The following is a 14,769-nucleotide window of genomic DNA, read 5'->3' on the forward strand; positions in this document are numbered from 1 at the left end:
ATGAAGTCCGAATAATTTAAAACTAGTTAAAATAATTTTAAATCCTGCATAAAATCAGTTAAACCCAAAAGCTTTAATAAAATACTAATTTTCAACTTGGCACTAAAATGATCCCAATGATGGTGCTAGTTAGGTCTCCAGGGGGAGGGAATTCCACAGTTGGGGGTCCCATAATTGGGGTACCACAATTGATGCTCTCCCATGTCCTCCCACAGCATATTTCTCCTGCTGGTGGAACACAGAGGAGTCTCTCCCAATAGATCTCAGTTCTCAGGCAGGCATATATAGTGAGAGGTGCTCCATCAAGTATTGAGGTCCCAAGCCATTTAAGGCTTTATATATTATTTGAAGATGAGGACTTAACCTAGATTATCCTCCATGCAAAACTGTACACTGCCACCCATCCACAGTCCATCCTTTTAAGGGAGGCATGTGTGGGATTCATATGGTCTTCAACACCCTTCCCATTAAAAAGAATGAGTTAAAAGGCCCTTTACATCCTCTAGAAAATCCACACTCCTAGGAAATGTTTGATTAATGTTTGTACCTCCTACAAAAGTAATATCACATTTGGAGGTGAAGATGTCTATTTTATGGTTTTTGAACCACAAATTGAACCACATACAATACTGCCAGTGAACAAACTGAACTTTAAAAAATAAGCTTTTAACTCAGTGCATAACATCTAAATCTGAATTGAGCAATTAAGATTCTAATTTATTTTTAAAAAGAGTGATGACTCATGACTCGTCACTCAAAGACACAAGCCCCTATTTGTCTCATCCCTTGAAATTTTTATCTTGTACACCTTGGGGGTGCAGGTACCTCAGGTTGGGAACCCCTGTTCTAGGGGCATGTGGGAAGGAAGTTGCAATGTTTTTGGCTCTTGACCTGTTTTAGACACATGGGACCATTTTTCAAAACCACACCTGGTACCAATCACTTCCTGTTTTGAAACCAGTCAAGGGTGGGGGAAGATACTGCGATATTCTCTCCATTGCCCAGAAGATGTGAGAGGCCTTCTTCAACTAAAAAAAAGTAGGGTTGTTGGGTGTTTGCTGCTCCCTGAGTCTGCAAGGAGCCATGCTTAGTGCCTGGTTTTGTGGTTGTTGTCCACCCAAATGGGTGATAAGAAATAATAATAATAATAATAATAATAATAATAATAATAATAATAACAACAACAACAATAATTTATTTTTATCCCATCTCTCCAACAGGATTGAGGAGGCTTACAACTGGAGTAAAATACAACAATACAAAATAAACCCATTATCCCTGCCTCCAAAACGACAACATTACAATTCTTACAAACAATAATAAAATATCATCTAAGTTATTAAAACAATCACTCAGCGCCAGAGAGATGGGCATCCTGGGGTATTCCATATGATAGTCCATATCAGTGGGTGATCAAATGAGTTACTCAGGGAAGGCCTGCTGGAAAAGATCCATCTTGACAGCCTTTTTAAAGCTGTGAAGATTGGTAATGTATCAGAAAGTATATACTGAGATATGTAATAAAAAAACCCCCAAAACTCTGGAGTCTTAATGCACTTTACTAATAAGCTGAGGGAAAAGAGGAAGCAAGTGGAAGTGGTAACAAGCCAAACACCATATGCTCCAAACAGAGAAGATGAGAAACAAGCTGGAAATGACATGGATGCGAATGAAATTGGGCATCTCTGAACCATTTTGACTTGTCCCCACATTGCCAACACTAGTAAATCATACCTGAGAGTGTTGATGCGTGCCAGAGGGCAGTTGCTGGTCAAACACCATTTGTATGGACTCCAGTGTAGGAAGAATCCGGGAAACTTCACTGAAATGCAAACACATGAATATGAGAATATAAGAGTTCTGTGGTCATGAGAACCTGTCTGTGTAATGCTGGGTGGACTAGCTCTTGCTAACCAGCCCAAAGAAATCAATCTGGAATTATATCATGTTTTTCTACTTGGCTGGCTGCAGAGGTTAGTCTTTAGAAATACAAATGTAGAGCTAGACTCGATGTTAAGTAGGTAAACAGTTCTGAAAATGTAGGTTTCCCACATTTGGCCTATGGAGATGACATTTCAGGATTGCTAACTGCAGAGAGTTTGGGCTGATAGTTTCCATGAGGGTATATAAGTAAAAAGCTGTATCTTTGTAATAGCTGGTGCCTATTAACCCAGAACTAAATAGAGCTTTTATTCTCTTTTGTGACAGTATTCCACCAAAAGGAATAGGCTGGCAGGTATATACAGATAAACAACATTCAAAGCCTTATGCAAATCCAGAAATATGTACTGAATTCTCAAATTAACCCCATTTTGAAATGTGCCTTTGAACTATTTGGTGTTTACCTGAAAAGGCTTTTGCAGAGTCCTGTGAGCAGTTTCTTTAGCTGGGGTAGATTACAAGACCCTTGCTGTGCTGTTTCAAGATCACTAGACATATGAACCCTCAGATAATCCTGAATGAGTTTGATGTGCTCTTCTGAAATACTGTGAAAGAAAACAACATTTTGGAAGACCAGGCAATATTCTTATGAACCTAATGTGATGTAAATCTCCTGATGAACAGGAACTGCTGAGGTGTTGAATATATCATGTTTGGCATATTTTCTAGCAGAGAATAAAAATTAGCAAGTTTTAAATTTTGATATTTTTTTCTAAGGAAAGGAGATATTTTGGTAACAACACATGCTTGTCTCCATCACTCTTGTAATAACGTGAAGCATCTATATCAGAGAAAATCTAAACCATGAGCCAAATCCCTCTTGGCAGAGATGTAGCCAAGGGGGGGATCCATGGGGTCCAGACCCCCCTTTCCATTAGATACAATGGATGGTGCATGCTGCCACACCGCCATAGCCAAGCCCCATTATAATGGTGGCACTTAGACTGGACCCCCCCTTCCCAAAATCCTGGCTATGTCCCTGCTCTTGGGGTCCAGATCCATCTTCTGGGATTCCCTAAATAGCCATATTCTTTCCCTCTATAATACTATTGTTAAACATCCCAACTTTGGGGTTTTTCACCCCGTTCTAAAACAATGAAAAAATTCTTTTAAGGCTTAATTACTAGCAGTGAAAATTTCAAGTGAAAATATGCTGATTTTTCTCTCTCAGCCCCTGGCCCTCAAATAAATAAATAAATAAATAAATAAATTTGGCTTTCAGATAAAAGAGGCCCCCCACCCTTGGTCCATTTATAATACATCAAAAATATTTCATGTGCATTCATTTTCTAATACATTACTACTCCAATATTGCAGAAAGGTGGGCAGGAACCTACAAAGGCTTATTCAGGGTCACCTAGCAAGTTCATGATGGAGTTAAGTCATGGTTTGTAACTCATAGTTTGTAAGTGAGTCACAGCTTTAGTCTATGCACATTTACAGAGCAGTAAATTCTAGTGAGTTTGGTGGGACATCCTCTCCAAATACATAAGACTATCGTTTTTTTAGCCATGTGGTTATGCCAATTCTCTTTCATCTTGTTCTTGCTCATTAGTGTGTTATGCATTAGTAACTTCTAAAAGAGGCGAAAGGAAGGCCTCCTTCCTGTCTGCAAACCATAGAAAACCAAACCTCCTAACCCTTTCCTGAGAGAATCCCCACCTAGCACATATATTTGCTATCTGCAAGATAATCTTGTGCCACACCCTTGTTATCAGGTGGGACAGATATTCTGATTTCTGTGTTTGCAATACAATTGCTAGGATGGCAGGGATTCTGTTTATTTCCAATATGCATAGAAAATAAACTTTCACAAGGTGCAGCACTATGATAGGAACAGATACACTTAATACAAGTTTATCTTCTAAGCTACTTTATATAATCTGTCCAGGGGAGGGGGGGGCTTATTCAAAATAGTAAGTAATAAGGTAAAGCAGCTCTCTAGATTTTTCCATTTCCTGAGATACGCAAATTGCTTGTGCTCACCTGCAAGTATCTTGTTGCTGCAATCGCTGGAGTAATATCTCAGAAAGGGATGGTTTCTGGACCATGTGGACATAATCATCTGGGCCAAGATCTTCTACTGCTTCACTTATTGGAAGTGGCACAGAAATACGCGGCGGTAATACAGGTGGTATAGACACAGAATCTGTCAGAAAGGGGGAAAGACCATGATCTGGTAGCTAACCAGATATTTTTCTACACATTTTTAATGACTTTAATGAGTTCTGTGTTTTTCAGTGGAGTGTTATTCTTAGCAGAGGTTATATATAGTCTGTATTCTGTGCAAGATCTCTGTGTTGTTTTGGTTAGGATTTTTTACTAGGACTGAAGAGACTCAGGTTCTAATCTGCCTTGCTCAGTTACTATCCCTCAGCATAAATCTATCTCATATGGTTCTTGTGTAATAAAAAAGGAGTGGAGGATCTATGCATCCCACTTTGAACACTTTGGAGGAAGAGTGGGAGAGGGAATAAAATAGTGTTTTATTTTTCACCACATTTATATATCTGTCATTGCACACTTTCTGGTGCTGATAGGAGGAATTACACTCTTAAACACTATCATCAGTGATAAACCTCCAAGTTGCACAGCCAGAGCTAACTTGACTTTTAGTAGGTTTCAGTTAATTTGAAAGAAGTGGTTTGGAGATACTCAGAAAAAAAATCCTTGAAAGTATATAAAATATATAAATTGAATGGCAGGATAGCATTTTAGTTACTGATGTCCTTGCTAAAGACAAATTGCCAGTTATAGAAACCATAATATGAAAACACTGTAGAAAGAAATATGATCATCTTAGCTATGTAATGTTAAAATTAAAACATTTCCCATCACTTACTTTTGATTGAATCTACAATAGTTCCTTAGTCTGGAACTGCCATGCTTTGGTTTACATATTTTACAGAGAATCCCAATGACATCAGTACAACTGTGCTGCATTTCAGTATTTTTTGTGTGTATTCCTTCCATCGTTATTCAGATCTGGGGCCCTTTCACATGACACAACCATAACTTTTAAGTTTGCAGATTTACAGATAAAGGAATAGCTATAGTATTTATCATTCTCAACCAGTAACTACTAGTACTTCAGGCTACAAACCTAAGGATTTTATAGGCTGCATCCACAGTAGTCAAAATGGAATAGTGCTATAACTGTTTAATGTGAAATGGCTCCTGATTTATAGTTATATATTTATCCACTCAGAAAGCAACAACAGGCCAACATAGATAGTGTGGTCTGGTAAAGCACTACTAAAGTTTCTCAGGACTGCTGTGCCTTTAAGTAGAAGTCTTCCTTTGTGCTTCTGTGCTTGTAATTGCTTACTAAACTGTCCCTTAAGTAATAAGTTCCTATTAACTGCTCCCTGCCTCCTGATGGTGATGGATGATAATGACAGCTTTCATCTCAGCTAGCTGCAGAAAACTAATGAACAGGAATGCTAGATGCTGTTATAGAAACAACCCTAGTAATAGTCAAGGAGTTGGGTTTTTTAAATTAAGACAGTTTAAAGTTATCATCCTGCAATTTTGATGCACATCTGATGGACTCATAAGGAATATAACACAGGTGAAATAAGCAAGACACAATGGAATAGTAAATCACACTGAAACAAATGGGAAAAACATGCCCATGGTTTTTAAGACGATACTCATAATAACAATGAAATATATCCTTTCTTTAGCTAAGATTTAGCTCTTAATGACTAGGAAAGTTCAGAGGTTATGCTGCACAGAAACAAGAAAATGTAAAGAATAACATTTACTGGATCTTTTGGTGACCCTAAAGATTTACCATGATAGGTTCTATCATGGGGTTTCCTTGTCAAGATTTATTTAGAGGAGGTTTGCCATTGCCTTCCCCTGGGGCTGAGAGTGTATGACCTGCCCAAGGTTACCCAGTGAGTTTCATGGCTGAGCTGGGATTTGAACCTTGGTCTCCAGAGTCATAGTCTAACACCCAAACCACTATGCCATGCTGCCTCTGTTAGATTGTTAAAAAAAATAAGAATGCTTTGAGAAATGATACCACTAAGTAACAGGCGGAAAGAAACAACAGGGAGACAGTACAGAGAGCAGAGAGGCAGAGCAAGGGATGATGAAGACAGCAAAGATGATAGTGTGGAGGTGAGATATGATGCTTCGGTACAAGGAAGGGAGTTCCAGAGTGTATGGACAACCATAAAGGAGGCCCTCTCTCATGTTCTTAGCAAACATGTCTGTGAATATGGGGAGATCTTTGGATAGGTGAATCCTATGCTTTCTATGGGTCTCTGAGCTGTGAGAGTGATGCCAAAATCAGTATGTAGGAAATAAACAACAGATCCAACAAAAGAAAACTCTGTTCAGGGGCAAAGGTGGGATTGTCACCAGGGGTCCACAGACCAAGCAGAAGGGGAGCCATACATCCAACAACTAAGTGCTGCTGGATTGTTCAAATCATGAGCTGCTGTTGATTGCTATTAAAGAAGATTTTTAAAAATCTACTTCACAATCTTAAAATCTTCTGATGGAAAGAGTAGTAACATTAGCTGGATACTCATTCAGTAATACAGGTTGAGTATCCCTTATTCAAAATGCCAAAAGCCAAAATATTCCAAAATCCAAAATAATCCACATGGGGGGCTGAGATAGTGACACCTTTGCTTTCTGGTTGTTCAGTATCCACAAACATTGTTTCATGCACAAAATTATTAAAAATATTATGTATAAAATTACCTTTAGGGAATAAATAAAAAAATAAAAGTGTGTAAGATGTAAAACATAAATGAATTTCATGTTTAGACTTGGGTTCCATCACTAAGATATCTCATTATGTATATGCAAATATTCCAAAATCTGAAAAAATCTGAAATCCAAAACACTTCTGGTCCCAAGCCTTTCAGATAAAGGAGACTCAATAAGTAGGTCAGGGGGAGGGGGAATTAATGCAAAGAGTTGTAATTAAAAATAAAACAGGAAATAGGTTAAATGTAAGAGGGGAAAAACAGAGATTGGTTGTAGTTATTTTTGAATTCTAAAAAGAAGATATCTGAGGGTACCTATATCACCTACAAAGCCCTACATGGCTTGGGCCTGAGTTACTTGAGGGAACGCCTCTCCCCACACAATCCGCCTCGCACTCTCAGAACAACAGGGAAGCTCTTACTCAAGTACCCCAGGGTGAGATTAGCAGCAACTCACCAAAGAGCATTCACAGCGACAGCTCCTATGTATTGGAATTAACTCCCGGAAGAGATCCGACTTAGTTCTACCTTGGAAGCCTTTAAGAAGGCACTGAAAACTCATCTCTTCCAGACAGCATACCCTCCTGACTCTTTATTAAGAAATTATTCCCTAACAGACATTTCCCTCAAGATGTTTAACTATGAGTGATAGAATTTATGACTGTTTATATGCTGTTTTTAATGTTTTTTTACTGGATTTGTATTAGTAATTGTAATTATATTATGGTATGATTATATTATGATATGATGTGATACATGTATATTTAACTGAATCTGTGAACCGCTTTGATCTTGTTGGAAAAACGATATATAAATAAAGTTTTTATTTATTATTATTTACAAGGCCAGGAGGACGCTGAGTGTCAGAGTACCCCATACTTTTTGAATGACTTAGGGTTACATCCAATTGCTAGTCCCATGACTGGCACTGAATCAAAATTTATGTAGATCCTATTGGTTTATTTAATCTACTGTAATTTGGGTTAGCATTTGTAGAGATATAAAATTGCCAGAAATTTTGAAGCCACGGAGGAAAACCGCTAACTTCTTTCTAGGGATTCGTTTTTGGACGAAAGGAGAACAAGTGGAAATTTTCAGAAACACTGAAAAAAATGGAGATTATGCCCCTTTACAGACTATAAATCATGTTGTTATTTTTAGGAATATAAAATGTTATTTTCAGGAACACAAAAATGTATATCATTTGATTTCACACAAAATTGTTATGTATGGTGCATTACAGGAACAGTTTATTTGGACAATTATTACAAATTAAGTTTACTTGTTTACATTTTTTTTTTGTTACAGTGGAGCTACACAGCAGGGTGTAGCTACTGAGGAGGGTGGGTGAGGATTTTACACCCCTAAGAATTCTACCACCCCAATGAAACTTTCCTTCAGTTTCCAAATTTCTAGCTTGTACTCTCTTAAAATCTCAGAAAAGGAGCAGGCAGATTTATCAAGGGAATGAGAGCACAGCTTATCTAAGAGACAGTTTTTAATTTCTCACTCACTGCAATGCTATAAATTTGGAACTGAATGGAAATTTCACGGGGAGGGAAGAATTCTTATGGAGTGCAATGCCCTCAATCCCCCTTCCATAGCTATGCCTCTGGTACATTGTCTTGAACTGTAAGGAACATCTGAACTATAAGGAACCTCTTTGGTTTATAAGGAGCAGGGTATAAAGAAGAAGAAGATGCAACTATCAATATTAATAATAAAAAGGAATATTAGTTTGTTTCCCCTAGTTTGCTATAATGTCAAGCAGGCATGACATATTCATTCACATGAATACTACTGAGAATTGTAATGAAAAGTCTTCTTCCTACACAAAAGTCTTCTTACATATTCGTGGAAATAATCTTGAAGGATATATAAGTGATAACCTTTTTGAAAACATTATGTTCATCATTCTAAAAGAAAATGGTCAGTGTTCTGTATAAGCAAACAAAGTAACCTTTCCTGGACCAACCCCCCTCAAACCAGTCAGAAATATCATTCACTTGAATGTGATGCCAGTTGTCAGCAGAATGCAACTGATGCCCAGTGAAGTAGGTTGGGGAATGGGTTATGATAGTGGCAATAGTGTCACAATTGTGACTAAATAGCGAACGTGAATATGGAAAGCTGTGGATAATTAAATCTAGGTAGCTGTTCCATATTCACAAAGAGTACGTAGTCATGATTGTGATTCTGTTGCCACAATTATAACTTTCCCCCAACCTACTTTACCAGCTGCCTGGGAAGAAGGAGGTCAATTTTGCCAATGATCAGAACATGGATGAATGACATTTCAGTAGGATTTGAGGGCCCGGACCAGGAGAGATTACTTAGTTAATTATAAACTAAATAGCTGGTGCAGAATACTGGCCAATATTCCACTATCCAGTGTTTTGCAATTGTTTCCGGGAAAAAAGTTTTGGGGGAAAATGGGAACTACAGTGGTACCCCGGGTTACATTTAATTCGTTCGCCGCCGCGTTCATACACCCGAAATCCTTCGTAAGCCGAAAAAGAAAAGCCATAGGCGCTAATAGCGAAAGCCGCGATTTCGTGGGCGAAAAAAGCGCCGAAAGGACCACAAACAAATTTTTTTGTAACCGAAATAACACTTCGTAACCCGAACAGTTTTTTTCTTGGATTTTTTCGTAACCCGGAAAATTTCGTTAAGGCGGCGCATTCGTATCCCGGGGTACCCCTGTATTGGTTTTCCTGAAAATTCCCTCTCGCTCATCTCTAATGTTGGATTTAGGCATAATTACTTACTACTCTATAGGTGAGATGTAACTTTCAGGCTGTGTCACCATACATCACTTGGTGGATCTACATTGTGCAGGCTGGGCTTAGACATGTGAACAACAGTCTTTCCAAAATGGTATGCTGAGGAAATGCTAAGTATCTACATTTTCTTTTTCAATTGTTTCTGGTCAGGTTCAGAAAACTTTGATTACCCGCACTAGTAACCTAAGGACTGATTAGGAACAGCAGATTCTTTCTGTGTTTTGAAATTTCTTACCCATATCCTCTTCAGCTCACTGTTTGCCTCCTCTCTTTCCGTGGAACTGGATATTTAGGCTCCGGACTAGCCCCATATTTTCTTTCTTGTAAAACTCAATCACGTTCATCCCAGGTTGTTGAAGTACTGACTGGAACACCCTCAGATGCCTGAAAACACCATAACAAGTACTGAAATTAAATTGTGGTGTTAGATAATGGCCAAATATGGAACATTCATGTAGGCAACACATATGAGAAAACTCAGCAGGACAGTCCATTTTTTCATCATTATTGGTAAGATGCTGATATTACTTTTGGGCTGTGTCTCTCACCACAACTTAAGCCTATGTGTGTATACTTATTCACTTAGTATGTCTGCTTAAGTTACTGTTGTAATTACACATTTTCACTTGGCATATAGAAAGAACCTCCTTCAGTCACAGAGAACAAAGTCATGGCTGAAATCCACTTTTGTGAGAGTAAATCCTATTGAATGCAAAGAAAGACCCGTACTCCTAGGGTCAAAAACAAATACATAGAAAAACCTGCAAAATTTTAACTTCTCAAAGGATAAATACATTTTCCTTCACACTTGCCCATGCTTTAAATAAGGGAAAAAGGAGATCTTTCTCCTGCGGAGGCAGCCTGGATGAGAGAGAGAAAAATCAAGTGCCCATATTGAGCGACTGTATAAGTCGACCCAGGTTTTTGGGGTCAATTTTTGACCTACACTTCTCGACTTTTACCGACGCATATATGGTTACTTGTAATATGAAAACTGCTCCAGTTATCGTACTTATGATTAAATTACTAACAATTTCCTCATGTTCCCTCCCTGCACTATTATTTAAACCAGGGGTCGGTAACCCTCTGGCCCGTGGGCTGGATCCGGCCCGCGGCGCCTTTCCGCCAGCCCCCGGTCCCCCTGCCGCTGAAATCGCCGCCGATTTCGGCGGCTTCAACCGCCATTTTTGTCCTTCAAATGGCGGTGAAAGTCTCACGCGACCAAAAAGGTCGCGTGAGATTTCCCCGCCTTTTGAAGGGCAAAATGGCGGCGCCCATTAAGAGCCCTCTGCGGCTCCGGACCCTTGAAACGGGGCTCCGGAACCGCACCGGGCCTCTGGGAGGGCCCGTTGCCGTCGCTGGGGCCCTCCAGGAGGGCTCTGATTGCGGCGGCAGCGAGCCCCTGGGAGGCCCGTTGCCATCGCTGGGTCCCTCAGGAGGGCTCCTGCGACGGCCAGCGGGCCTCCCAGAGGCCCATTGCTGTCCCTTGGGCCCTCCAGGAGGGCTCCGACGGCGGCAGCGGGCCCCTGGGAGGCTCGTTGCCTTCGCTGGGGCCCTCCAGGAGGCTCCTGCAATGCAGCAGGCCTCCCAGAGGCCCGTTGCCTTCGCTGGGGTCCTCCAGGAGGGCTCCGTGGCAGCAGCGGGCCCCTGGGAGGCCCGTTGCCTTCGCTGGGGCTTCCAGGAGGGCTCCCGGTGCGGCAGGGGGCCCCTGGGAGGCCAGTTGCTGTCCCTTGGGCCCTCCAGGAGGGCTCCTGCGACGGCAGCGGTCCTCCCAGAGGCCCGTTGCCTTCGTTGGGTCCTCCACGGAGGGCTTCCAGCGACGGCAGCGGGCCCTTGGGAGGCCAGTAGTTGCCGTCGCAGGGGCCCTCCAGGAGGCTCTGACGGTGGCAGTGAGCCCCTGGCGTCTGGGCCAGCAAAGACGGGGAGGCTTCCAGTGCTGCGGTCCCCGCCGGCCTCTTCCTAGCCTCTGACAGGGCCTGGGGCCCCGTCAGGGGCCGGGAAAAGAGGGTGGCCTGGCCCCTGGGGTGGAAGCTCCGCCCCCCAGGGGGTGGAAGCTCCACCCATGGCACAAGGCCCACCCCCTGGGGTGGAAGCTCCACCCCCGTCTTCGGCCCCCCCAGTTGTCTGAGGGACACCAACCGCGGCCCCGCTCAAAAAGGTTGCCTACCCCTAATTTAAACTAACAGAAAAAATGACCAGAGATAAAGATAGCTGACACATATGAAAACAAGTTCTTAATTTCATCTATTTCAAACCAATAGTCTTTAATCCTCATACATATACATCACAGGAATAAAACATAAATTTGGACTCATACCTCTCCAGCTTTGCTTTTATTCTATTCAGTTTATTTAATTATGTAAAGATGAGATCCCAGAGATCCCATCTGTATGAAACCTAAGAATGATTTTACTTCTGATTTGTAGAAACAGAGTATCTGTTTTCATATGTGGAAAGAGCTCATATTTCTTCTGACATTTCCAGTGCATAATCATTACTCCAATTCTAGTTTCCACCCTTTTGCATTTAAATTATTCCTCGACAATAATATATAAACTTTTGATAACATTTCCTTTGAGGATTTTAACTGAACAATATTTTCTCAAAGGAGTTCAGTTCTTATATATCTTATATTATCTCCTAAGATGAAGAACAATAAAAAGTTAGACTTAGAAATATTGGGGAAAAAATAAAGGACTGTTCCCCAAAATCTCAAGTACTGGTTAATGATAACTTAAGGGATAACTTACAATTATAACTTAAGGGATAACTTCACCTCTTCCAAAATGCAGCTCTGTAACTTTTTAGTCACTTGCATAACTTTTTTGGGGGGGAAGAAGTGGCCTTGCTAAATAGTGGATTAAGAATGTCATATAGTTCAAATGAGAGTTTGTGCTGCATCTCATATTGACTTATGCTTTGTGATGGGTGCAGAGATAACAACGCAATGCACAGGAGTGTCCTTTGTACCACAGACCATAGAATCACAGAGTTTGGACGGGTCTCCTGGGGATTCTCCAGCTAAAGTACCCCCAGAAGGTAGCTATCCAGCCTCTGTTTGAAAATGTCTAGAGAAGATGACCCTACCACCTCTCTAGGCATTTCTCTAGGTGCCATTATTAAACAGCTCTTACCACCAAGAGTTTCATTCTAATGTTCAATTGAAATCTACCCTCCTGTAACTTAAAACCATTAGGTTTGGTTCTATGCTCTAGGGCAGCAGAGAACAAAACAGCCCCCTTCTTCCTGTGGCAGCCCTTGAGAAACTTAAGGAGTGCAATCATGTCACCCCTCAGTCATCTCTTTACCAAGTTGAACAATCCCAACTTCTTCAGCTTTTCCTTCTATATACTGAACTATAAGTCAACCTCATGTATAAATTGAGGTCAGGTTTTGGGGCCAAAATTATAGATTTTGCCATAACCCATGGATAGGTCAAGGATAAAACTTGGAGGCTCCTTCAGTGTACGTATGTGTGTGTATGGCAAGAGAGACTCTCACTGAGGCTTTTTGCTTCATCGTTTCAGCTTTCATTTCAGCCAGACATCAATATCAATCAGTCACCCAGAACTCTTTCTGCTTGGCTTCAAAGAGAAATAAACTCCTCTCCAAATGGCATGGGGAAATATGAAAAAGCTCCTGTCTCATTTCCATAGTGACCTGTAAATAAATTGACCTGAGATTTTGGGGTCAATTTTTGGGCACAATTTTTTAGACTTATAGATGAGTATATATGGTATATTCTTGATCTTCTCCAAGCCTACTCCAACTTGACTTTATCTTTAAAATGAAGTGTCCAGAACTTAATGCAGTACTCCAGATGAGGTCTGACCAGCGCAGAATATTGTGGGACTATTACAGTAGTTTGTAGCATTAAGATTTTTTCAGAGGTAACCAAAAGTAACTATTGTAGTTACAGTTTAGAAACAGGAAAGTAAGTACAGTATTTGATTCCAAAATGTAACCATGTCAGAGAGTGATTACATTCTTTGGACCTTGGAAATTTCAGTGCAACAAATTACTGTAAAAGTAACTTGTAATAGTCTCTGTCCTGAAGCCTACTCTCTTTCTATTACTTGTCAAATACCTTTTTATTCTCACAGGATAATAAACCTGCATATTTTTGCAACTTTAAACTATTGTCCAAACTATTGTTTAAAGTGATGTTAACAAGACTTTAATGTTCTGATTTTCTTGGTGCTGGATGTTTTTGTCACTGATGGTTTAAAGTGTTTGTTACACTAAATTTAATGTGTCTACTGTGCTGCTCTTTTGTTCTGATTTTATGTGTTTGTATTTTACTATACATTGCCCTAAGAACAATTTGCTTCAGGGTAACTAATGAAATAAATAATTATACAATATCACCACCACCACTTCATGAAAGAAGAAAGGACTCTGCTATTACTACTTCTCTGGGAGGAAGTGACACTCCTCCTCCTCTGGGAGGAAGCTCTTTTGGACGAAGGGAATTTTGGATTAAACCCATGGCTTTAATAATGGATCTTTTAAAACTAGCAAATTTTTAAAAACACATGATAATGTTCCTGTTCTAGAACTACCTCTCTCAACTTCATGTCCTCCAGATGTTTTGGACTGCAACTCCCATAGTGTTCAGTTAGCATTAGGATGGTGAAAGCTGTAATCCAATGCATCTGGAGGACAACAGATTAGGGAAAATGTTCTTCTATATCCTCTGTATCAGCCACTCCCAGCATAACTGCCTTGAAGAGCTGTCCTTCTTGTATACTTTGACTGTGACAGAAAACAATAAAACACTCATAACATTTTGTGCACACAGACCCAGTAAAAGTAATTTAAAGGTCTGCTAATATCAAATTTAAAAACAGGTCCACAATGAATCTTCGTGGCAGTATGACAAAACCCAGCCAGAGATTATTATTTTTTAAAGTTAGTAATACATACTGATCTGGGTTTCTTTTCCTTTCTAAAATGGGGAACAGAAATGGAAACAAGCAAAGCAAGCAGAAGTGAGAAATGTATAACCACAAAAAAGCAAGTTAGATGCTCCAGGACAGTTACTATCTTTAGTAGTTTTTTTTTTTAAACCAAACAGTGCCATAAGAGAATGCCGTCTTGTTAACTGCATGACCACGGTAGAAACATTAGTCCAAATAAGTTAATTACACTAGCTAAATTTGTAGAATAGTGTAGAAATTAGAATCATAGAATCATAGAGTTGGAAGAGACTACAAGGGCCATCCAGTCCAACCCCCTCCCATGCAGGAACTCTCAATCAAAGCATCCCTGACAGATGGCCATCCAGCCTCTGTTTAAAGACCTCCAAGGAAGGAGAT

General features: G+C 40.2%; 1 protein-coding gene across 1 annotated transcript in view; it reads right to left on the minus strand.

Moving 5' to 3' along the window:
* Positions 1 to 14,769, minus strand: part of INPP5D (inositol polyphosphate-5-phosphatase D) — a 99,623-nt gene that overhangs the window by 61,878 nt on the left and 22,976 nt on the right. Inside the window, 5 exon segments of the mRNA XM_042460630.1 lie at positions 1,735 to 1,822; positions 2,346 to 2,486; positions 3,928 to 4,090; positions 9,687 to 9,789; positions 9,791 to 9,835. Coding sequence (XP_042316564.1) covers positions 1,735 to 1,822; positions 2,346 to 2,486; positions 3,928 to 4,090; positions 9,687 to 9,789; positions 9,791 to 9,835 — 540 coding nt within the window.

Source organism: Sceloporus undulatus, chromosome 3 (assembly GCF_019175285.1).
Source record: "Sceloporus undulatus isolate JIND9_A2432 ecotype Alabama chromosome 3, SceUnd_v1.1, whole genome shotgun sequence".
NCBI lineage: Eukaryota > Metazoa > Chordata > Lepidosauria > Squamata > Phrynosomatidae > Sceloporus > Sceloporus undulatus.